The sequence below is a fragment of the Typopeltis vanoorti genome, chromosome 20 (assembly GCF_054136105.1).
Source record: "Typopeltis vanoorti isolate ZY-2024b chromosome 20, IOZ_Tvanoo_1.0, whole genome shotgun sequence".
Lineage (NCBI taxonomy): Eukaryota > Metazoa > Arthropoda > Arachnida > Uropygi > Thelyphonidae > Typopeltis > Typopeltis vanoorti.
In genome coordinates, this window is record NC_143568.1 from 106625351 (window position 1) to 106651680 (window position 26330).

At 33.4% G+C, this 26330-nt stretch overlaps 1 protein-coding gene across 2 annotated transcripts in view; it reads left to right on the top strand.

Moving 5' to 3' along the window:
* LOC150095758 (phosphatidylserine decarboxylase proenzyme, mitochondrial-like) overlaps positions 1-26330 on the top strand; it is a 143754-nt gene that overhangs the window by 101785 nt on the left and 15639 nt on the right. For both annotated transcript variants that reach the window (XM_090410750.1, XM_090410749.1), the window contains exons 4-6: positions 3567-3803; positions 16351-16485; positions 23348-23504. In XM_090410750.1, the coding sequence (XP_090266876.1) occupies positions 3567-3803; positions 16351-16485; positions 23348-23504 (529 nt within the window). The remainder of the gene's footprint in view (positions 1-3566; positions 3804-16350; positions 16486-23347; positions 23505-26330) is intronic.

Here is a 26330-nt window from a genome sequence, read left to right on the forward strand (position 1 = left end):
TGAATTAAAATTAGAAGAATTTCTAAATTACTACACAGAACTGTGGACAGACAAATATTTTAAAAAAGACAACTGGTAAACAATTAACGAAAATGAAAAGGAAATAACTGAAGAAGAATTAGAAATCAGCCTGAAAGAAACAAGAAACGGAAAATCACCTGGAGAAGATAAGCTAGGTTCAGAACTATATAAATACACAGGAACAAGATTTAAAAAAAGACTCTTACTATTTTTAAATAAAATTTACTCAACTGGTATCCCCTCCCCCCCAATAGAATGGAAAAAAGCAATTGTGATTCCTATCTTTAAGAAAGGTAATAGAGATGACCCTAAAAACTATAGAGGTATCAATATACTAAATTCCTGTTACAAAATATATAGCAGAATCTTAAATAACAAACTAATGAAATATTCCAAAAACTTTATTCTAGAGGTACAGAATGGATTTAGAAAAGGATGATCATGTATAGACCCAGCCTTTTGCTTAAAATTAATAGTAGAGAAAAGAAGAGAATATAATTTGGAAACACATATTGCATTTATTGACTTTGTAAAAGCATTTGACAAAGTTAAGAAAAACATATTATTTAACATATTAAAAGAAAGACAAATACCAAATAATATCCTAAAAGCTATCACAAGTATATATGAAAATAATCAAATACAAATAAGATTAAATCACGAGCTATCATATACAAGAGAGATAAACCAAGGGGTCCGACAGGGATGTCCCCTCTCAGCAACTCTTTTTAATATCTACTTAAATGAAATAATAATAAAATGGAGTAAAAATTTGCACCAAGGAATTAAACTTTCACCTACAGTTAACTTAAACACTCTCCTCTTTGCAGACGACCAAATAATAATTACAAATTCTGAAGATAGCTTACAGAAAGCTATTTTAAATCTAAATGAGATATCCAAAGATTATGGTATGATAATATCAACAGAAAAATCAAAAACTATGGCCTTAAAGGACAAGATCCAGCAAGAACTAAAATAGTAATAGATAACAAGATCTTAGAGCAGGTGAATTCATTTAACTACCTAGGATGTATGATCACATATGAAAAAGATATAAACGTAAAAATTGCAAAATATTTAAAAATAACAGGTGTAATTAACTCTATATTTAAACCAAACCTAGTTCAAAAACAAACCAGGCTAAAAGTATACAATACATTAGCCTTACCAGTTTTAATGTATGGAAGCGAAATCTGGACAATAAAACAAAAAGACAAAGATTAACAACAGCAGAAATGAAGTTTATGAGAAAAACTGCAAAGTATACCCTATTCGATCACAAAAGAAATGAAGATATTATGAAAGAATTAAACCAAGAACCAGTAATAGAAAAAATTAAAAAATATAAACATAAATGGATGGAACACGTTCAAAGAATGAAAACAGAAAGATTACCAAAACAAGCCTTAAAGTACAAGCCATTAGGAAAAAGAAAACCAGGACGTCCTCTTAAACGATTCAACGATGACTTCTAAGGCTAGAACAGGCCATGCTAGGCCTAAATCCTTGATACATATGATGATGATAATGGTGATAACTTTCATCCTTGTCTAACTCCTCTCTCCACTGGGAAATTCTCCTGTTTCCTCTCCATTTGCACATACTGACGCTGTTTGTGACCAATATAATCTCTTTAAAATTTCCAAGTAATAAGAGTATCAATAATTTCTAGAATGTCAAAAAGCCTTTTATGTTTCACTGTATCAAATGCCTTTTCAAAATCTAGAAATCCCTAAAACAACTTTCCACCATGGTTTAGTGTTTTCTCCCCAATAATTCTTAGACGAGTTATAGCCTCTCTAGTTCCTCTATTGGTTCGGAATCCAAACTTCCTCGTTCATTTCTTTTTCTATTTTATTCTTAATTCTATCTAAAATTATTTGTGCCAAAATTTTTGCTGTGCGAGTTATAAAACTTATCGTTCTAAAGTTGTTAGTTTAAAACTCCCGTCTTTTTTGGAGTGGGGATAAAAATTGATCTTCTAAACTCCTCTGGTAATTCTTATCCCTCATAAATTCCGTTAGTAATTTGCCATAACTTTTAAGGAATATAGGTGAAAAAGGCACTTCCATACCTTTTTCACCTATATACCTTATAAGTTCCATCTATATACTATCTATTCCATGGGATTTTCCTTCTTTCATCTTTTGAATTGCTAGATTCAATTCCTCCCTCATGATGTACAGCCTCTATGCTCTTTCATTTTATTTTCTCCTCTTCTTCTGTCTTCATAAAGACAGAGGAAGAGGACTAACTTTCCTCTTTGATATTTTCCTCAGAATATTGTCTGTCATCCATGGCTTCTTTCTTTTCTCTCTTTCCTTGTCTGTTTTGGCTAAATGTAATTCTGTAGCAGTTATGTTTTCCTTCAGAATCTTCCATTTTTTACTTACATCATCACTTTCTTGTATATTTCTCTCATTCATTTCTTCCTCTACTTTCTTTGCGAATTCATTCGCCGTACTTTGTATCTTTAGCTGCTCCATGTTCCATGATTTGTTCCATTTCCCTGCAGTCATCTTTTTTAACTAATTATAAAAATTGCAAACTTATTAACTTGTAGAAGTTAGTTTTCATACTGAAGGAATTGAAATACATTGATTTTAGTTCAATTTATGGATGATTCATTTTAAGAGGCCTACTTGTAATTTTAATTAAATGTTTATATGTAAAATAAGACTAAGTCTTTTTTATTTTAATTAGACATCATTAAAAATTGCTAAATGGCAGATACTTTGCAGTCTAAAGCCTAAATATTTAATGATCAATTATATGAATATTTTTACATTTTATCAGTAAATACTAGATGACACTTTTTTCACTCATGATGGATTATTTAGCTTGGCATTAGAAGCAAATAGTTTGCCAGTGAAAGATTAGTTACTGGATTATATGAAATCATTTTAAGGAGGCGTTTTACAATTGTTTGGAAGATATTAATTTTAGCATGATTCATAATTATTGTAATGGCACCACTGGTGATGGAAATAGTACGTGATCTGCTACCCAAGTGGACATATCTATTCTACAGTTAACAGGCTGTAGGTTCAAATCCCGCTATTTTGATGAATGCTTTGTAAATGTTTTTAGGTAATTGATGAAATTCATTGCGTGTTGTTAAAGTTATCAAGCTTCTTATTTGAATGCGTTACTGAAGTGGCTTGAAAAAAGTTTTCATATTTGGTCTTTAGAGCAGGCTTTCTAGAGTATACTAAGCCTAATTAATGTACTATAGGCTAATAGCCTTTCATATTCACCAAACTAAATATTATTCAAGGTGTTGATATTTGAGGATTCTGTGCTCTGATGACATCAGTTCTACACAAGGTTTGCTTCTTTGCATCAGATTATGCTACATCAGAAAATGCTATAGAATAGTTATTGTATTGTAAAGTAAATGTTATTGAATGTTTTTTTGGCTTGTGTATGGTCCGTATTATTTGTTTCTTTGTTATTGGTTTCATATTACTCTAACAATGAATTCTAGTTTTATACTTATTATAATGACTATTATTTTAAGCAGTAATTTTTGTGGCTTCTAGGTATCACTTTATACGATGTTTCCTCTGAGGATAACCTCTCGCTGGTGGGGTTGGGTTAACTCTTTAAATCTTCCTTTGTGGATGCGCAAGCCTGTCCTTAATCTTTTTGTGTATGTATTTGATTGTGATGTTAAAGAAGCTGACAAGGAAGATTTAGCTGAGTATAAAAATCTTGGAGAATTTTTTCGGCGAGGACTGAAACCTAATGTGAGGCCCATTGATACCAAAGGTTGTGTTGTAAGTAAATTATTTAACATAATATTGAAATGCTCTTTGTTTATATTTTTTTGCTTCTGTTATCCATAATATTAATATACATGATTTTGATATAATATAAAAAGTTTCATTGATATAATGAAATCCGGGCCAGCCTGGTTGGCCGAGTGGTTAACATATCCGCTCTCCAGCCAAAAGGCTGCAGGTTCAAATCTCATCGTGGGCATGGATGTTTGTGATTGTCTGTGAAAGCACTAGTGGTGGCGGTAGATGGCATTGGTGTTAGATGATGAAGGTTGTATTATAACTTTTTATATTATAATAATATAATATAAAAAGTTTTTTCACTTACAAACATCGGTAAGTGAAAAATGATAGCACAGTTGGAAACTGCAGGTCCTCCTTAATATCAGAAGCAAATCATCTTTATTTTATTGAGAAAGTTGTGATGTCAAATATTTAATCATGTAGTTGCATATTAGTAGTTTAATTCTTTGCGGGTTCTGTTACTCTTTAAGATTCAGAAGCTTGAAAAAAAAGTTATGTTTTGCAGTAGTATAAATTTTATCACTTGTTCTGCCTACACTCTACCCATATCTTGCCACTATCCTGTAATCCGAGCAACATCTCTCTCTGATTGCAAAATGCAAAGTCCTCCCCCTTATAATGGATGTCAATGATTCACTTGGAATCATTTCTGTCTTGTATGCTGTATAATGAATATATTGAGAGTTGACCATATTTCAGAAGATGATAGTTGAATGCCATTGGGGGAAATACTTGTTACTAGATATTTCAAACTCCACAGTTAGCAATATGCTGAAGAAATAGAAGAATACGAATGATGCCTGAATCCAAAATACAATTGGCTAGTTAGTGAATGACATGTACCATGATCCCTCCTGAATAATGTTACCTCATCTTATTATCAGATCCTGGAGAATCTTGGTTTAGAGATTGAAACAGCAGGAGGCAGTGCTGTGAATTTTGGTGAAAAAGCTGTAGCCTACAGGCCTTTGTTATCAATAACTACAAACAATGGATCAAATATATTTACCTATGCTGTGATGATTTATTACATGCTTTTTCAGTCTAATGAGTAAATTTGGAGGAGGAGGTGGTAGTATAATGATGTGGGATTGATTTTTGTGATAAGAGTTAGCTCCATCTGGGTCACATCGCAAGAAATTATGATTGCTATGTTCTGAACAACTGTGTTCCTTCATTATGCAGTTTTATAACACCTGTGCCTTCTAGCATGATAATGTTCCATATTACAGAGTAGTGATTTGTTTTGAAGAGAATAACATTGGAACATTGCAGTGGCTAGCATAGAACCCTGACCTAACTCAGAACATTTTTACTATGAATTTGAACACAGAATTAGAACATAACTAGATAGAATGCCTTCATTAGTGAAACTTACTAATACTCTGAAAGAGTGGGGCATATTACTTTTCTGGGATACATTGAACAGTTACTATGGCTAAACATTGATATCTACCAGTTAAGTTTATGCATATGCTTGTATTCTGTGATTTTTGGTTGGTTGGATGCTGTATATGGATATGTATAATTTCAAACTCAATCAGAACAGTTCTGATTCTCTGCATTTGTATAGCACAGTCTTCCAGTACAGGTTTATCAAATCAGGCAGTGCTGTTTTCAAATTCCTCATGAGAGGTACAAAACTTGTAGCACATCAGTGCTGAGTGTGGGCAAATGATTAAGAATAAAGAAATTGTTGATATTTTTCCCTTGAATAGAAAACTGATGGGGAAAATAAGTTTTAAATAAACAAGAAAAAACTAGTCCTTTTGTCATCATCATCAAATTCCTGATATATATCCTCAGGAGGTGTACAGGATAATTATGATAGTATTACATGAAAAAGTTGCACCATTAATGTCGATCAATAATTTTCCTCCAAGTTAATCTATTATCTTTCAAGATTATCAGATCTTATATTTCTGTCTTTTAAAGCACTTTTTACTGTATCAATCTCTCTACTTGGTCTTCCTCCAGGTCTTTTTTCCAGCCAACCTGCAAAGAACACTTGTTTTATTAATCTTTCTTCTCCCATTCTGTTTAAGTGATCATACCACCTGAGATTAGCTCTACTAACACATTCCCAAATGCTAACAATGGCAAGTGCTTTCCTAATAACTTCATTTTTGATGTGATACTGCCATTGATGCCATCTGTCCACTCCACTAATCTTTCTTAGAACTCTTAAAGGTCTCTATTCTTTGATGAAGCATTTTTTTTTTTTTATTTCTAACCCAGCTGTCGTATTCATTAGTTAAAATTAATTTGAACGCATTATTTTATAAAGCTAATTTCGTATGTTGGATAATTTCTTTCTTATTGCAAATAAATTCATTATTTCTGTTGTCTATTTCGATATTTATTCATTAAATATTGTGCCTAAATAGCTGAAATGTTTTACTTGTTCTATAGATTCACCATCAAGATACAGTTGATATTTTCAATGTTTCTGTATATTCATTGTCTTTGTCTTTTTATTGCTGATTTTCATTTCAAATTTATTACAACAGTTATTCAATTTAGTCAGGGAATCTTGCAGACCTGTACTGGATTTATTCACAAGTATAACATCGACTGCACAAAGTAAAGCTAAGATCAATCACCAATTTTAATATCAGATTTAATGCCACTTTCCTTCATAATATGATCCATGTAGATAACGAATAACAGTAGAGATAATGTGCACTATTGTCGCACACCTGATTTTACTTGAAACCATCTTAAACTGAAAATCTGATGCTGACAACCTCTATTTGGCCTGAATCCAGATTGTTCTTCACCAGGCTTTCCTTCCAAAGTTTTCTTAGCTGTTTCTGAAGTATACTTGTATAAATCTTACCAGGGACACTCAGCAGGGAAATACCTCTAATTCTCACACTCAGTTTTATTTTCCTTTTTATATTGGGTACTGTGAGCACTTTACTCCAATCTTCTGACCAGGCCTTCTGAATTATGCAATGCAACCATTCTAAAACTTTTATTCCTCCATATTTGGGCATTTTTGGCCAAATTTCATCTACTTCTACTCCAGCTGCCTTTCCACATTTCAGGTTTTTGGTGACTTTTTCTACTTCAAGCATGGATATGTATTCCCTGATTGCATTCCTGTTGGGAGTTTTCTGCCATCATGCTGACACTGCCTGTTTCAATTAGCAGTCTTTCAAAGTAATTGTTCCAGACATGTAGAATAATATTATCTTTAGTTTTCATATCACCTTTATCATCTCTTCTTTTCACTGTACTTTTCCTACATTTCTAAGCTTTTTCCAAAGCATCCAGAATATTTTACCACCTTCCTGATATTTATTTTCTATGTTCTTACCAACGTCTTTCCATGACTTGTTTAGCTAGTTTTACACAGTGTGCTTTGCTTTCTTACATTTTTCTCTGTATTCTCTAAGAGCACAAACTGACTGACTTGCTAGGAACTTTCTATATGCTTTATTATTTTCTTTTATTGCCTCTTTAACTTTCTGAGTCCACCATGGAGTTCTGATTTTTCTGTCCTTACAGACAACCTCACCACGTGCCTTCTCTGGCTGAATCAATGTTTTCTTCAGGATTTGCCATTGAATCTCCAAGGTTTGATTCTTGTTTTCAAATTCTTCCATTTTTTTCTTCAAAGATGTTTGTGTATTTGAGTCTACATTTCACCTCAAAGCTGCTCAACATTGATTCATTTTAAAACTTTCTTATATGCACTTGTTTTCTATATGAAATTCAGTTTTATCCTGCTCAAAATTAAATAGTGATCACTTCCTATTTCAAATACTCTGCATATTCTTGTCCTAAACCAGTGGGAAAACATCACTATCAGTTATAACATAGTCAATGAGACTTTCTTATTAATTTATATAAGAAATCAGCTAAATTATGAAAGGATGTTTATTAACTAGTTTGTTTTGCTGGATTTCAAACTAGCATCCTCAGTAAAACAACATGTTACAGTTTACGACAGTAAATGAAATTATTCAAGTTGTAATGCGCAAAAGAGCTAAAGTGCTAATTTGGCACACTGTAATGTTGTATAAAAAGTATTATAGTTGTATAGGAGTTGATCTTAGGATAGTCTCCCAAATTTTTGGCAGATTAATGCAGCCACACTTATTAAGGTCAGGAGAATGATGCATAGCTATTGCTAACTCTAAAAATAGTTTCTCTGACCTATAATGACTTCTATGTAGCACATTGGCTTTCTTCCATGTAATGACTTGCCATAATTGTAGTGTATGTATTTCTCATGCATCTCTAAATTAAATATGCCATTAAATTAAGTTCATGTTTAATCCTTCTCCAAGTATAAGCAAACAAAGTTTGTATGTTGTTTGCTTACACTTGGATAAAGGATTAAACATGAATATAATTTCTTGGCATCTTTAATTTTATAACCAAGTGAAAAAAACTTTCATGTTCTCCAAGGTGGATGTTAACAGATCTTCCTGTCTGCCCATAGTGCCTTGTCACAGGGAACTTCATGCACTCCAGGATGTACTAGAGCAGGGTTTTTCAAATTTTTTCTATGACAGAACACTTTACAAATCCTGAAATTTTCTTGTAACACCTTGGTTATTTTGTAATGTATTAATTAATAATTAATTGGTAATTTAGCTGATTTATTATTAATAATTGATAATTAATTAATAATTAATTAAACCATCATTAAATTAATTTGTGCTGATTTTCATTGACATATCCTATTCTGATCACCAAAAATGTATATTATAAGTACTTGCAAGTGAATACAGACTTTTTTCTCCTGTGTGCTGGTTTTGTAGGATAGGTAAATATAAATAAAATAAATGAGTAAATCTAAGTGTTAAGAAAAAACAAACATTTATTGTCAAATGATAATTATTAAAAACAAAACACATAAAAATACTAAAATAAATTAGGGTATATACATGTATATTGCAAATTAAGTTCTTAATGACTCCGATGTTTTTGGGTCTTTGAATTACAAATTCTTTTTGATATCAGGCACAATATTAGAAAGTTGAATTTTCATATTTGGTGTAGCGTTGAGTCTGTTCCTTGACTTTGATTTGATTGCAGCATTATATGAAAATCCTGCCTCGCATAAATATGTCGTGAAAGGAAGTAAAACGAGAATAGCTAGTTTTGACACACTGCGCTTCTGTTAAATTTGTCCAGAAATCATTTATTGGCAGTTACTTTTATTTTTGTTTTAAATCAGAGTTACTAATTAAGTCAATTAGATTTTCATAATCACTTGCGCTGAAGCCTGCTGGCTTAGCTGTCACTGTAATGGATTCAGAACCCAGGAAATGTCCTCACTGGATTTTGGAAAATATTGCAAAGGGTTGATTGTAAGTCATGCAAGTGTTCTAAAATTACATTAGAAACTTCTTCATTTACCTTTAGAATTTATTTCAGTCAAAAATTCATGCAAGATGGGAAAATTATTCTGTTCAACTGTAGAAATCCAGATTTGCAACTTCCTGTCAAAAGATGCAATTTTATCTGTTGTATTAAAAATTGTAATATTCTTTCCTTGTAATGATAAGTTAATTTCATTGTACTTTGTAAAAACATCTGCCAAAATACGCAAGAGTCATCAACCATGAAGAATTTCTTAATAATTCAATAAAATTTTGTCCTAAATTATGTGACGTCAAGAAGTCCATTAACTCACTAAGAAGTTTAGAAAGCCTCAATAATGCTTTTCCTCTGGATAGCCATCTTACTTCAGTATGTAATAAAAGTGCGTTATGTGCACTACCCATTTCATCGCACAAAAGTTTAAATAATCTGGATTGAAGTGGTCGAGATTTTACATATTGATCATTTTTATGGCTCCATCCAAAATAGTTTTTAAATATGTAAGAATTCTTTTTGTTACTAGTGCTTGTCTATACAAAACACGATGACTTTTGGTGGTTCTTGTAGCTACTTGCAGGATACATGTTACAACTCCCTTCATCTTTCCTACCATTGCTTGAGCACCATCTGTACAAATATCAATACACTTCTCCCAACCGATTTCCTGTTTTGTAATATAATTATTAATACAGTTGAATATATCTTCTCCAGTAGTTTTTTCTTGTAGATATTCACACATGAGTAAATCTTCTTCAATACTTTTATCAAATATGTAACGAACAAACACTAGTAATGCAGTGAGTCCTGCGACATCTGTAGATTCATCCATTTGCAATGAATATTCACTGCAGAGTCTAAGTCGATGAATTAGCTCTTTCTCTATGTCAGCAGAAAGATCTTTGATGCTGCGTGAAACAGTATCATTTGATAATTGTACTGCATCTATTTTTTTAGCAACCTGCTCGTTTAACATGCATGATACAATGTCTTTCACACAAGGCTTAATGAGTGTCTCACCAATTATATGAGCTTCACCATGAAGCGTAATGCAGTAACTCATGCGAAAAGATGCCTCTGTTGCATTTTCAGTTGTAGCAATTGTAGCCATTTGAAGTTTAGATTTTTCTAGCAAGTCATGTCGTCTCTTAAAAAAATGTATATCTTTTCCTTTGTAATCAGTGTGCTTCGTTTCAAAGTGCCTATGAAGTTTAGCTGGAGCCAAAGAACTGTTTACTAGTATTTTATTACATAAAACACATATTGCATCAGGAGCATATGTATTGCCAATACACGTAAATCCATAATTTAAATAACTTTCATAGTACTTCCATTTTGGTCTGTTCTTAGATGACTCTTGTTCTTTAATATTAGTTTTTGAAGAAACCACAGTTTGTAATTCCATATCTTCTCCAATCATACGAGTAGATGTGTCAGCAGAAGTACTTGCTCCTCCTTGTGTTAAAGTTCCTGTCTTTAAACAAGAATCCATGGGTAATTTTTGAATAATATTCAAATTCCAAAATTTGTCAGAGTTATAATAAAAAGAAATAGAATTGTGTTGCAAAGGTAACTTTAGTATGAAAAACAATAAGATTATAAATAAGAAATGTTAAATAATATGAAAGTAAATGAATAATGCAAAATAGTAAAAAAAAAAGACTGCAACACACAAAAGTAAATATAAATTGTAAGAATACTTGTAAGAAAAGTACTAAACCGTGTCGAATAATGTAAAAGCAATTGTAATAAGAATGATTTGATAAAATGTTCAGTAACAAAAATAATGAAAATAAATCAGATATATTAATTATAAAATTAGTTAAAAGAGTGAGAATTCTTTTTTTAAAAGCCGCCTACTCCCTATATACAGGAATAAATTTTTTTTTTTTTTTTTTCCCCATGGGCCTGGTCCCAAAAAATTTACTCTTAAATACCTTTCCAAAATTTTTTAACGTTCATACATTAACATAAGTATTAATAATTAATCATGGCATAATCATAAAGATTATTAGTCCACTTATGTATACGGTTGGCATGTTGATAAATGTAAAATTACATTTACATTAGTTATCAATCACTGCACTAATAAAATCTTGTAGCATGTTGTAGTTTCCTCAGGCAAACATTATTAAATTAATTTATGCTGATTTTCATTGATGTATCCCATTCTGATCACCAAATATATTTATAATATTATAAGTAATTACGAGTGAATGCAGACTTTTTCTCCTGTGTGCTGGTAGTTTTCCCCTCCTTTTGTACATCCTGGAGATCTTTGTAGGCTCGAGGTGGATGACTCACTATCTGTTCCATCACAAACACCTTCAATAAGAGATTTCTTAATACCAAAATTAAACAAAGTGCCTTGTCTCTTATTCATATTAGATTTTAAATCTATATTCCTATTTTATTTAAGTTAAGGGATTACATCCGATATTGTTTCATAGCCGAATAAGAAACTATATAAAGTTCGGTGAGTCCACGCGTAAGCAGATACCTGGATAGTGCAACACTGAGGCAACTCATAGTAAGGGTGGAGCAAGCTCCTATCACTATTCTTGGTATTTGCCCATAATGTGAAAGTTTGGCGAGTCCAAGCATAAGCAAATATGTTAGCAATGGGTTAGGTGTTGCACTATCCCGGTATTTGCTTGCGCTTGGACTCGCCAAACTTTATATTGTTTCTATATTCGGCATGAAACTCTTTGAGTTTCTTATTCGACTATGAAACAATATGGGATGTAATATCCCTTAACTTAAATAAGTTCATGTCGCCGAATTGAAGCCTTTGGCTCTTCATATAATTAGTAATTTATTAGGACACCTTCTTGGCAATTCTTATAGTAGAGTATATGTAAGTTCTGTTCACTACAAACTTGGTATTATTTAGGTCTACCTACTCACTGATGAGACCTGAATAAAGGTTGAAACCGGTTTGGGTAGTGACCTTCTCTCATAATGTAGAACAGTAACCCAGCTCCTAGGAGCTGGGTTTCACATTATGGGCAAATACCAAGAATAGTGATCGAGGCTGGCTCCACCTTTACTATGAGTTGCCTCAGTGTTTCATTATCCAGGTATTTGCTTACGCTTGGACTCGCCGAACTTTATATAGTTTCTATATTCAGCTATGAAACAATATGGGATGCAATATCCCTTAACTTAAATAAGTTCATGTCGCCAAATTGAAGCCTTTGGCTCTTCATATAATTAGTAATGTATTCCTATTACTTTTTTAAAAAAAAATCGTGGCACTCCAATTTCAGAACAAGCACTTATATACTGCAATACAAACTTGCAAAGAAAGTATTCAGTATTAATAGATTTGAGAACCAGATACAGACTACCTTGATCTTTAATTTCAGTGGAAAAATTTTCTTTATACTTCCTTGCTGATTGGTCACTGATATTTGCAACACAGATGTTATTTCATTCAGTTTTGAGAACACGCCACCCATTGTTGTAATTGGCTTGCAGTCAATTTTTATGATTGATCATAAACAGCGGTATTCTCTTTCCTGATTGTTGAAAGATTTTGATGTGTGAAAATTAACGATAATTCATAAATATTTTCATGTTTAATAACGTCTCTTGGTCACTGACATTTGCTACACAGATCTCATTTCCTTCAGTTTTGAGAACAGAGGATATGCCACCCATTGTTGTAATGAGCTTGCAGGCAATTTTTATGACCTGTCATAAACAGCGGTATTCCTTTTCCCAAATGTTGAAAGGTTTCGATGTGTGAAAATTAACGATACACAGATGTTATTAGGCGTTCTGGGTCTGAGCTTTTCGACATATTCACGAATATTATTCTCCTCAGAATATTTTTGCTATAAAATATTTATTCATGAAAAATGCTTAGAAAAACTAAAATGACAAATTCCAGAACTCACAGAACACCTGTTCACATTCTGCAGAACACTAGTGTTCTGTGGAAAACAGTTTGAGTAACCCTGTACTAGAGGATGTAGTTTTTCCTTAGGACAGTGAATCAGAGTTGTTAATTTGACATGTGGTGTGAAGGTTATATTTTATTAGTACTTTGGCTGTCTTTTCAGATTATCTCAGGTATGTGGAATAGGAATAGTGGTGTTTTGTTCTCTCTTTTTTTTTGGGGGGGGGGGGGAAATGGGTGGTATGTAGTATATTATCTATTTTTGTGCAAGTAACCATTGGCTAATTAAGTATGGCAAAGGTAGTTGAGTTCTGTGGAAAGGGCTGCATCATTAGAACAAATAGCCCTAGCTCTCTGTGTGTGTGTTTTGAGAATATTGGGCTGAATGATGTGATTGTTTATGCAGATATCTTCCTATGTTTGTCAGCTTTCTGTAAATGGTAAAAAAGATAGTGAGCCATTTAAAAGGTGGGTGGCTAATGTGTCAAGAAAAGGCAAACAATTAAACTTTCTAATGTAAAGTGAATTTTTGTGTACTTGGTGTTAAGGTACAAAAAGAACCCAAAGTGTCTTGCTCATGGGTCCAAATGACAAACCCATAATTAACAAAGCATAACCACAAAGTGCTTTCTTTTCACAGTACTCTAGAAGTTTGCTAAAGGATTGGAGGGGGAAAACCCATTGCAGTGCCATTAATATGTTTGTAGATTTTTCCTTGCCAAGTAAAGTAGTAACCGCATATGTAGTAAATTTGAATAATTCAAAGATGTCAGAGAAGTTAGATGTGATTAAATCAAGAGTGTCCCTTATTGGTACATAGTAAATAAGGAAGTGATATTAAAATTAATCATAATGTCCAAATTTCTAAGGATGTAATTTTTTTTTTTTACTGGTGATTTGAAATGGACAGAATTATATATATACACACACGCGCGCGTGCACACACACACTAGGGGGCTCCCCCCCCCCCCCCCCCCGAGTTCCAGGCTGGTAAGACAAAGAACGTGCCATAAAAACGTTTCAAATTTCATCTTATCTTTTTATATATAGAGAGTAGATATATAATAGAGAAGTTATCAGTAAGATGGCATGTGATTTAGCTAACTGTTGGAGTAAGTTTAGATGTTGAACTATTGGGTGCAAGAAGTATTGAAATTGTGGATTTTAGATGTCCCATAAATATGGGATGAACAGGTTTTAATTTGTTAATGATTTCTTTGGATCAAGAAATCATTCTTGATCCAAAGACAAATACAATGCGTCTTAACCTGATGGAACTTTCCCATATGAGAGAAACAGGAATTGTGTTGGTATCTTGGCATTGTTTGAGGAAGGCTAGTATGTTTAATTGTCTAGCCAGTCTTCGTTTCAACTTGCCAAATCACACTTCACTTTATTTACAGTAACATTCCTGTGGAGGATCATTAATCTAGTTGACAGGCTTAGGTGTTAAATGTTATTCAAGATGCCATTTGTTGGATGTTATGATTAAGAGTTAAGCAGAGAAAATGCCATAGTGTACATTCAAGATGCTATCAGAAAGAAACCGGAAATAGGCTAATAAAATCTTATTAGTTACCCAGTTTAACTTTGGACTTAACCACCTTCAAAGTAGTTCCCTTCTGACCATGAAGGAATGAGGATGACAGCCTTCATTCTAGAAAAGATTTTAGTTGTTCGGTCAGATTAATGTTCATATAGTGAGAGCAGAATGGCTGGGTGAAGATTTTCTGTGGAAATGGAAATGTGGACGGAGTCTGTATTACCAAAAAGACTGACATATTCAGTATATTTGAAAGGAGAGCTGTCATGGTCTTTTTGGATCAATTATAATATTATGTAGTAGTCTAGTGGATAGAGGAATCATTTGTGCTAGATAATTAACTGCACTAACTTCAGCATTCCTTTTATCTTATTCACTGGAATTAGAGAATACAAGCCAGTTTGTTAAATATTAATGTACCCAAGGAGGATAACTTCATCATTTGGGTATTTGGACCGCAGAAAATGAAATTTTTGAGATAATCAGATACCAGAATTTGCATTGCAATATAGACAAAACAAATTTAGGAAAATAACAAAGAAATGTTGGACTGTGGTAGATTAAAAAGGCAGATTCTAGGTTTGTCATTGTTTGACAGAGGATTTTGGATGTTCCAACATGCATTGTTTGAATGAAAGACTAATGTAGCCTTGACAATGCTTATTGTATATTGTTGTATGCAGATACCCACCAGACACAATCTCACAGCAAGCTCATTCACTAAGTGGTCAGGGAAGCCTTCTGATATACATTTACCAATAGGTTCAGGAGATGGCATGATTTTTGCCTCCTGGATGCTTGGGTATTTTTTACCTTGCAAAACATGGCCAGAACATTTGTGATTAACAGATAATACATTGATCTCATATCCTTAGTTACTTCAGTCATGTGAGAGCAGAAACACAGAAATAGCAATTCAAGTTTTCAGTCATATGTACATATAGGATCTGGGCCTGCAGAACTTTTTCCTGCTATATACCCTTAAATCTGGAAGGTTCTAGGTCTCTACAGAGTTTGTCAAGTCTTGAATCAAATACCTGCACTACATTTAAAATAAGAGATGGGTGTAGAAACCATAGATGTTGTTCCAGAGATTAAACGTGGTAATAGCCACTTCATTTCTCCAGTCAGAAAAGTGGTGTGTTTAACTGATCACAGAAGTCATCTTCTTGGATACAAGTAATATTGATGAACAGTTCAAAGAAGTAAGAAGGAAAGAGAGAAGTATAAAATGAATTACAGTGTAACTTTGAATTGACAGGTTGTAGAGTATACCTGTATCACTTAAAAAAATAAATCAGTTATTTTAAGCTAGAATGACTTGGCATCTTTGCAAAACTTAAAATGTTGTAACTTCACGTATGCAGTAAACAGCATATGTTATCACTAAAAGCATACTTAATTGTCTGACTGGTTAGCTGAGTGGATGACATCTCTGCTCTCCATCCAGCAGACTGTGGATTCTAATTCCACTGGCATTGGATTTTTTTTGGCTGTACACAATTTTTGTTAGCTGGTGTGAGACCATCACATCCTGCCTTACTAGAGGCTTGAAATGGATAGAAAAGGTCCATGTTTGTTCTTGAGCACAGGACTCCTGTATTATATAACCTTCATGGATGAAGGTTAAATAATACAGGAGTATTATAGAAAAAAAAAAATTCAAATAAAAACTATTTTTAGACGATTTTCTTGATATAAAAATGTTGAACCATTTACATCCATTTATATTCCAGGTAAGTCCTGCAGATGGGACAGTGCTTCATTTTGGTAGAATTGAAGATGGATATATTGAACAAATTAAAGGTATATCCTATTCTCTGAAAATGTTCCTTGGTCCTCAGACATGGTATAATAAGGATACCAAGAATGTAAGTTTTATCATTTTCTTAAGTCATTTTCTCTATATTATAGTGTTACCTAAAGATATTGAAATATCAGTTTGAAAATGTGTGAAGTATTATTGTATGATACTACTATGTTATCCTCCCCCTTTTTTATATATATATATATATATATATATATAAGTGTGTGTGTGTGTGTGTGTGTGTGTGTGTGTGTGTGTGTGTGTGTGTGTGTGTGTGTGTGTGTGTGTGTGTGTGTGTGTGTGTGTAATGTGTAATGTGTAATGTGTATAGTATCTCTCCCTTTCATCTTATGTCCCTGTGACACATATCAAGCACTGGAATTCTACATTCATTGCCTCCATCTCTTCCTGTTGAAAATTTTGTTTTTCCTGGCTGGACTTTGGAAGTTTTTCCACTTGGTTATACTATAAATTATAGATACCAAGAAATTATATTCTTAGTTTAATCCTTTATCCAAGTGTAAGCAAAGTGTAAGTGTAAACTTTTTGCTTACACTTGGATAAAGAATTAAACCAAGAATATAATTTCCTGTCTGTACATTGGAATATGATTTTACAATCTTGACTAATAGTAATATAGCCATCTTGTTATTGGTTTTTCCTTTGTCTTTCTTTAACTAAAACTTTTGCTCTATAAAATCAAAAATTTTCTCTTCTGCTATTCTAAAAATGTGACTTATCTAATTTTTTGAATTTGATTAGACAAGTCATAAGTGTACTCATGTTTGTACATTAGACTTCAAATTGTAATTAGTGTATGTACAAGCAAGAGTTATATCAACACTGAAAGAACAGGAATTCTCCAGGAATTATCATTCACTGAACATATTTTTCTAAGGATTTTCATTTGAAAAGCTGAAATAATCAAATCCACTATGCTTATTCTTAATTAATCCACTTCTAGAGACCAAATGCACTTGCCACTTCAAGCTTCTCTGTGCCTACAGCAAGATCCATATTCCCTTTCTATTTGTTAGAGAAAAGAGAAATTATCTGACAAGCCAGTTTGGCTAGCCATTTTCTTAATAATTGAGGATTTTATTTTATTTCTGAACCTATGGTTTGTGTAGCTCCTTTTGTAATTTTTGATATAGAGAGAGATAAGCAAAGTTTTAATTTTTATAGTACACCCTTAGATCAGCATGGTTTTTAACTGTAGCTCTTTTAAATTAAAAAGTTAATAAAATGCTCGTATATAGGTATTATTGCTTACCTTTGCTGTATTTTTTGGCAATTATGATCTTTAAATCTTGATGTCCAAACTGTAGGTGATGAATGAATTTATTAAAAATAAGTGAAATAGTGAGATAGGACTCCATTGAATCTTAAGAATTCAAAACTTGAGATATAAGAGTCTAAAACAGTGGTTGATATCGACCTGCAGGGGTCAATATAACATTGTTGGGGGTCGATAGAAAAATATAAGACATCATTGTACGGGTAATATAATTTGGTTAACTTGGATTACCTCCATCCTGAATGAAACGCAATTAAGAGTGAAACATGGGAACAGTGACATGAATAGGACCTGTAAGATGGATCAAGGTCATGAAAATAGTTACGGAGGCCAATCAAGTAGGGCAAACTGACGTATTTACCAATAAACGGATGTCGGTGGTTCCTGCCCAGCCGGCACGGCTGGAGCGAGATTGAAACACGTGCACAGTTGCTTATTTACTTATACTTGCACGTATTCGATCCCAGTCTCATTTTTGCACATCAACATACAAGTGAGCGTTAATGTTCTAAAATTCATCAACATACATATTAGAATTCAATCTTTATTCATTTGTTATCCACGAACTAAACTTCTCTATGTTGAAGAGTTGAGCAGGGTGGTAATTTTGTACATCCTATAGAAATACGTGAGTAGGTATATAATTTAGACATTACTTTTGCATACTGACTTCAATTTTAATTATTTTGTTACAACCGCAGTAACCACGAAGGCAACTTCAGATTCTAAAAAGAAATGCAGACAATATTCATTAGAATATTTGAAACTTGGGTTTATTGCTTCATTAAGAAACGAAACGAGGCCTATGTGTCTCCTTTGTGAAAAAATTTTTGGTAACGATGCAATGAAACCAGCAAAAATGAAAGATCATCTTCAAAGACTCCATCCCGATTAAGAAAGATAAAGAACTGAAAGAGAAATACACACATCGACCAACTATAAAATCATTTATGAAAGCACCTGCTGAAGCTGACAATAAACAAGGATTAACAGCCTCCTACAATATTTCTTTTAATATAGCAAAAACAGGAAAACCATATACAATTGCAGAGGACATTGTTATACCCGCAATCACTTTAGAATACATTCTGAAAAAAATAGACCTACATGGAGGAATAATATAGATGGTGAAAAACTGCAAATCCTTATGTTTGCCGATGATCTAGTATTGATATCCCACAACCCAAAAGGCCTAGAAGAAATGAGTGAAAAAATATACACAAACAGCAGTAAGATAGGCTTAGAAATGAATCTAGAAAAAACAAAATGGATCAAAAACATCTATACAAGTGACAGTCACCTATGTATTGATAACATCCCTATAGAACAAGTTGACTCCTATTACTTAGTACAAATATACATTAAAAATGAATAATGATTTATCTGAAGAACTAGCAAAAAGAAAGCTGCATGGCTATCATTCAACAGACTAAAAGAAACACTTACTGATCCAAATCTTGACATCTCTGCGAAGGCAAAACTATTTAATAGTGACATACTTCCATCACTCACATATGGATCAGAAACATGGAACACGACAAGAAAAGAAGAAGAAACTCTCCGAATAACTCAGTGTGCAATAGAACGCAGGATTTATAACATCAGCAAAATGGAACATGTTAGAAACACGGAACTAAGAAAGAGATCAGGCATAAAAAATGTGGTAACTGCAGTATATGAAAGCAAGATGAGACAGACAGGTTACATTGCCAGACTCAGGGATAACAGATGGACATATAGAATACTCAACTGGCAACCAAGAATAAAGAGAAAAGCAGGAAGACCACCTACAAGATGGGAAGATCCACTAGTGAAATCTATGGGTGTAACATGGAAGAGAGATGCTCAAGAGCGAGATCGTTGGAGGCATCTTTGTGACCTGCACTCATGGAGAAATTCTGAGTGAAAGACAGGTCCATTAAGGTAATATATTATTTATCCCTCCTATCAAATATGTTATGTTAAGAAGGACGTCAAAAACAAAAACGTTTCCCTTTGACATTAAGCCAATATAATAATATATACTATAATAAACATTGTAACTATAAAATAAACAATCTAGAAACTCACATAAGCGTCTTTTTTGCTTGTCCTATTATAATTACATAATAGTAAAATAGAGGGGGTCAATAAAAAGTCAAGAAACTCTTGAAGGGGTTGATGGTCAAAAAAAGTTTGGCAACCCTGGTCTAAAAGTTAAAAATGATTAAAAGATACAATATGCACTAAGAATATAATAACTTGGTTCTCCAAGTTACCAAAGCAATACAAAATAAATTACCATATCTTAGTTAGCACTTGGTCTACATTGCAGCCACATCTGGAGGGGAGTACAAAAATACACACACACATGTGCAAAATTGCTCTTCATACTCATATAATCTTTACAAGCACTGCATGGAACCATTTGAAAACAAATGTGATTGCTCTCTCTATTCTGGAATATTTGATCTGGTCTGTCATAAAGGTCTACTTACTTAGATATCACTTCTCACTAAGCCATAAGGTGGTAGTTTAAGTAGCTTCGTGGCTAGCTTATGGTGCTTCCATAAATTAAGGAAGAAAAGGAAAAATTGCATTATCTTTGGGGGGGGGGGGGCATAGGAAAGTCAGATACATTATGTAAAAAGTGATACTAAGTCTGGTTATTATTGCATTTGCATTTTGGAGTTCATTATGCAAATGAGCCATGGCATAAAGCAGACATTTTGGAGTGGCTTTCCATTTAGTGTCCAGAGTTAGAACAGGACTTCGTTTCATGATAGCAAAATTCTTGGATATGGTTGCAAGATATCATTTAACTGATGAATTCAGTTAAATGATACCTTGGCGAGCAATTGTAAGACTAGACTGGCCAAAGTCAGGCAGAGGTAGTAAGATGGTTGCATACGAGTCATTTCTTAGTTCACAGACTGTGGAACCAATTCCAATAGTGACAAAAAGCATCCTGGAGATACAGTAAAGGAAGGCCATGAGTTATAACTGTAGTGGATGACTGATATCTCCAATTATCTGCTTGCCAAAACTCCTGTTTTGGCAAGCAGATAATCGGAGATAACCCTGAGTCAGCTATGATCTGACCTCACATTGGCTACAGGAACATTAGTATCTGTGTGCAGAAGACTTCACAAAAGTGTTCTGTATGCTAAACAATTGGTAGCCTATGTGCTTCTATCCCAATGCCATAGGAGTGAATGTTTGAAATGGGCCAGGCTCCACATCAACCAGACTAAAGACCGATGGGGGGTGTCAATATTGTTTTCAGACAAGTTCCAATTTACTCTACAGAATGATACCTTCGATTTGGAGAGAACCAGGTACATTATCATCTCTCAATATCCTTGAACAGGACACTTATGGTTGAGGTAGCGTGATGGTTTGGGGAGGCATCTCATTGGGTGGACTCACTGATTTATATCTGCTTCCTGGCAGAACCAAGATTGCTGCAACTATAGAGACAAGGTCAGGACTCATGTTTATCTGTATACAGGTGCGATGGGGAGACTTATCTTACAAGAGGATAATCCTTGTCCTCATTGAGTGAAGAAGCTCATGAACCAATATCTTCAAGATCAGATTATCATACGTATGGACTAGCCAACTAGGTCTCCCAACTTTAATCCTATTGAATGTGTAGGTTACTCTTGGTAGACATGTTCCTGTTCAAACCCCCTTCCCCAAAACCTTGAAGAGCTTTGGAGGAGCAATGGTTATTACCGACTGAGCTCCTGGATACCATTATAAACAGTGTGAAACATAGCTGTGAGCACTGTAATGCTATAAGGGATGACCATATTCCTTATCGAGTCTTTGACAATTTCATTCTGACCTTGTTTTTGACTGTCGTCTTCATGCACCCATTTACTACTGAATTAAACTATTTATTTATTTATAATTCAAATGTGGGTGTTTCTGTCACATCTCATATACTGCTTTATGAAAATTCAGTGAATTTTCATAAAAATTTATCATGCACTTTTGAGTTATGATTTTTCTTTGTTCCTTAACTTATATGAGATCTCAACAAATCCAAATCAGAAATTGAAAGAAACCAAATATGGAAAACTTATATCTCTTGTTCAAAAAGCATTTGAGGTTTTTTTTTTTTTACTAACATTGTTAGGTACAATTTCTATCCTCTCCATGTTTCACCTCTTTTTCATTCTTTACTAACTTTTTATATAGACAGCTGGAGAAAATTATCTTCTACTGTACAAAGAATAACCCATTGCATGCCTCCTGATCTTTTGCCCCCCCCCCAAAAAAAAGATTCTTCTGATGTCCTTTTTAATGCTTTGATATCATCAAGTCTTCTGATCCTGGTGATATCCTCCTCTCTTGTGCTCAAAATTACATTTCATGCTCATCTTATATAATCTTTACAAACACTTCATGGAACCAATTGAAAACTAATGTGATTGTTCTCAACATTCTAGGACATTTGATCAGGTCTGTCATAAAAGTTTGTTTACTAAGATACCACTTCTCACTAGAGCCGTAATAGTAGCTTTTTAAGTAGCATGGTGGCTCTTATGGCTAAAGTATCCCAAGGTTCTGCATTTTTACCCATACTCTTCCTCTTGTGCATAAATTTTCTCACTAACCTCAAATGCTATTCACCATAATTTTGCTGCTGATAGGATGTTCCATTCTTCATTTGACAAAGCATATGCTCAAATGATCCAGGATACAGGTCTTTCTATAATCAGTATCTCAAACACCAATCTCCACAAGGGGAGAATAATGTAGTGTATCCCATTGCTACCAAAACTTTGCTCTGTCCTGGACAGGAAGGTCTTGCTTCACTTCCCCTTACTTGATAATACTGAGATCTCTAATCAGAGATGAGATTTCTCTTCTTGGGCTAATTTACATCTCTGACCTTTGCTGACACATTACATCCATAGCTTCCTCAGTCTCTACAAGTGTTATTTTCTGTTCAAGACTCTGCTTCTCACATAAATCCCACATTCACCCAACCTTAGAATGGTAATCTCATATTTGAGGCATACATCAAAATCCACCCTAAAAAAGATTGATGCTATCTAGAAGATGGTCCACTTAATAGATGATTGTCTTAAAAATTCCAGTCATCTTTCTTATAGACATTGTTTCTGTCTTATGCCTATTTTTATAGGTATTTCATGAGTACTGCTCCACCAAACTAGTCACTTCATTTACTTTCCCTTTAAGCAAATATGGATGTTTAAATCTAACTGGCAGTTGGATTTAAATATCCATATACAGTTCAGCCTCATATTTACCAGTTATCTTTCATTTCATCTACTTTTCTTTGAAACACCATCTCTCCTTTCTTTCCCAGCTATTCAGGAAACATCATCAGCTTCATTCTTTCTCCTTTACAACTTACCCACATACCCCCTGTGTTATTGGCTTTGATACCTCTTGCATGTATGGTTGATATATAATCAGTTATACATTTTATTTTAGAAAAATCTTTGGTTTTGTTTAGTAGTGTGACAGTACATAACCAGAGATGTCTAGCTGAATGCCCTCTGTCCTTTAGAAAATTGAACCTCCTCCCCTCTTTCCTCAGTACTATGTCATTACAAAGTACTGAAAATTTCTCACAGAGATCAAAAGATCACTGATTACCAGTATTTTGCAGATGACAATCCAGTCACATGAAGATTATCACAAGTCTTTGCTGCAAGAAGGAAAGGAAACATCTTTATATCAGTGTGTTGTATATTTGGCACCAGGAGACTATCATAGATTTCATTCTCCATCTGATTGGACTGTCCAGTTTAGAAGACATTTTCCAGGTAAGTTACTTTGGTATTTTTTGTTTTATTATTTTATAATTATCTACATTCAGTCCCAACATTCACTGATATAAAAATGTTTGGTCAATAATTTCTTATAATACTTAAGGGATAAAGGGATAAAAAAAAATTTTAGTATCATTACATTGTCATAATATTGAAAATTTCAGTTTTCATGAGAAATGAATTTGTAACAAATTTAACTGGGAGCTTGAGTAAAATGAAGTGTGAGGGTTCTTTTAATAAACTTAATGTTTAAAATACAGAAAGTTCTAATCATTTTAAATTTATAAATGAAATATATGTAATTTATGGAGATTATGAAAGATTTAATACTATATTTATTTAGAAGATTTGGTTATTAACTATGATGTTTGAAATTCAAATTTTACAACTGCATCACAAGCTAAGTATTCTTTTCACTGGAACTGGAACCTGAAATGTTAATTCACTTTGATGAAGGCTCAAATAAGCAGTTAACTTTATATTGTGCATTCTACATTCTCACAACTTTGGATAGTTAATTTTGTGTGTGTGTGCGTGCGCGCACTCTGAGTACATCTCATTTTTGAAGAAAATCAATGTGGTGAACTAACAAAAAAATTCTAAGAAAATAAATCTCTTATTTAGATATATAGTTAAATTCTCTTATTGCAATCACATGTTACTATAACACATTTGTAGTATATTATACTTTTGTATTTTATTGAAATATGTGCATTATAAATACTTTTTCTTCCTATATCAAAGTGTACCAGAATGGCAGCAATTTCAAAGTCTGCCATATATTGTGAAATGTTAATGATGGCAGTTTTTAACAGTAAATTGCAAAGGAATTTATTAGAACTTATATGCACTGCTACAAGATAAAAAAAATATATTTTTTATATCATCATCAAATTCCTGCCATGTATCCTCAAGGGGTGTACAGGATATGATAGTACTACATGAAAAAAAATTACATCATTATTAATTTCCTATCTACAATTTTCCTCCAAATCAGTCTGTTACTTTTTTTAAGACTCCAACATTATCAGATCTTATATTTCTATCGTCTAAGGCACTTCGTACTGTATCAATCCACCTATATCTTGGTCTTCCTCTGGGTCGTTTTGCTGCCAACCTGGCATAGAACACTTGTTTTGCTATATATGAAATATAAATATATTTTATATTTATATATATGATATTATATGTATATTGATAATATTATATCTATGAATTTAACAGAGAAACCAGACCAGCTCTGTTCTCTTCATCCTCTTCCTCCATGTCTATATGAGACACCCGAAATTCATAAAGTAGACACACCCCTACGTCTAAATAGTAGAAAGGATAGATTCTCCGACATATCTTCTTGCCAAACATCTAGCTAAACTACTTAAGGGCCTGACAGGACAATCACCATCCTTTGTTAAAAACTCTGAGCATTTTGTTTCATGAATCTAATTCAAGCATCAGCAATATTATCCTCGATGGACATGACATTTTAGCAAGCTTTGTAGTTAATTTGTTTACCAATGTTCCTACTGATGATCTACTTGCACTGCTACAAGATACCTTCTCTGAGAAGGTTATGGCACTCTTAGAACACTGCATTTCATCTAGATACTTCAAATATAGAAGTACAATATTCAAACAGAACTCTGGTCTAGCCATAGGCAGGCCTCTTTTTTTTGCCAATTTTAGCAGATCTTTATATGGAAACATTTGAAAACAAGGCCCTAGAAGAATATCATCATAAACCAAAATTATGGAAAAGGTACGTCGATGATATATTCTTAGTCTGGAACCATGGACTATCTTCACTTCTACTTTTTCATGAGTACCTGAATCATGAACACCCTAACATAAAATTCACCTATGAATTAGAATCTAATGGTTCGCTCCCATTTCTGGACCTTTTTACTGACTTAAGGAATTGAATAAATTAAAAGTCTGTTTCAAAAACCTACACATACCAACAGTAACTACATGCTTTTTCCATCATTATAAACCTCAAAGATTTGGTATTATTTCCACACTAGGAGCAAGAGATCACTGATAAGGATGAACTAGCCAAAGAACTTCAACATTTAAAAAAACACTTTCTTCCAAAATGGCTATAAAGACCACACCATTTCCAGACTATTCAACCAACATGAGACCAACGAAATTTCTAATGAAGAATCAAACAGAGGATTCATCATGCTCCCATATATTAGCTCTATTTCCATAAAACTAGCAAAAATACTTAAGGAGTATAAAATCAAAGTAGTATTTACCCCCTTTATCAAGATGAGATCATTGCTCCGATCCACAAAACCTCAACATAGCCCACTTCAATACCAGGGTGTTTATTGGCTATGGTGCAATTGCCATTCATCCTACTATGGAAACAGAAAAATCAGTTGAACAATGCATTGAAGAACACATTTCGAGATATTGAATACCATAGAAGTGAAACCTCAGCTTTGTCAGTTTAAACATGCTCCCTTCAGCTAACCCATAAAACGCTTCATAAACGAGACATCAAGTTTTATGGGATAAATCAGAACTATTACACTGTTGCTATGATACAGCAGAAAGAAATATCTGGAAGTGTTTGAAAATAGCATTAGATCCTAAGCATCTAAATATTAACACGTTCGCTGCCATGCTCCTCGGACATAGTTTGTTACAACATGCCAAGCACTTTCACTTCTTCAAGGTCAGTACGAGTCGACATACGAGTATATTCATAGTTGGCTTGTGAGGCTCGTATACCAACTATGAGTATACTCATAGTTGGCAGTGAACATGTTAACCAAAGTATTAACTTGTCTGAGTACATCCTAGCCTTCATTA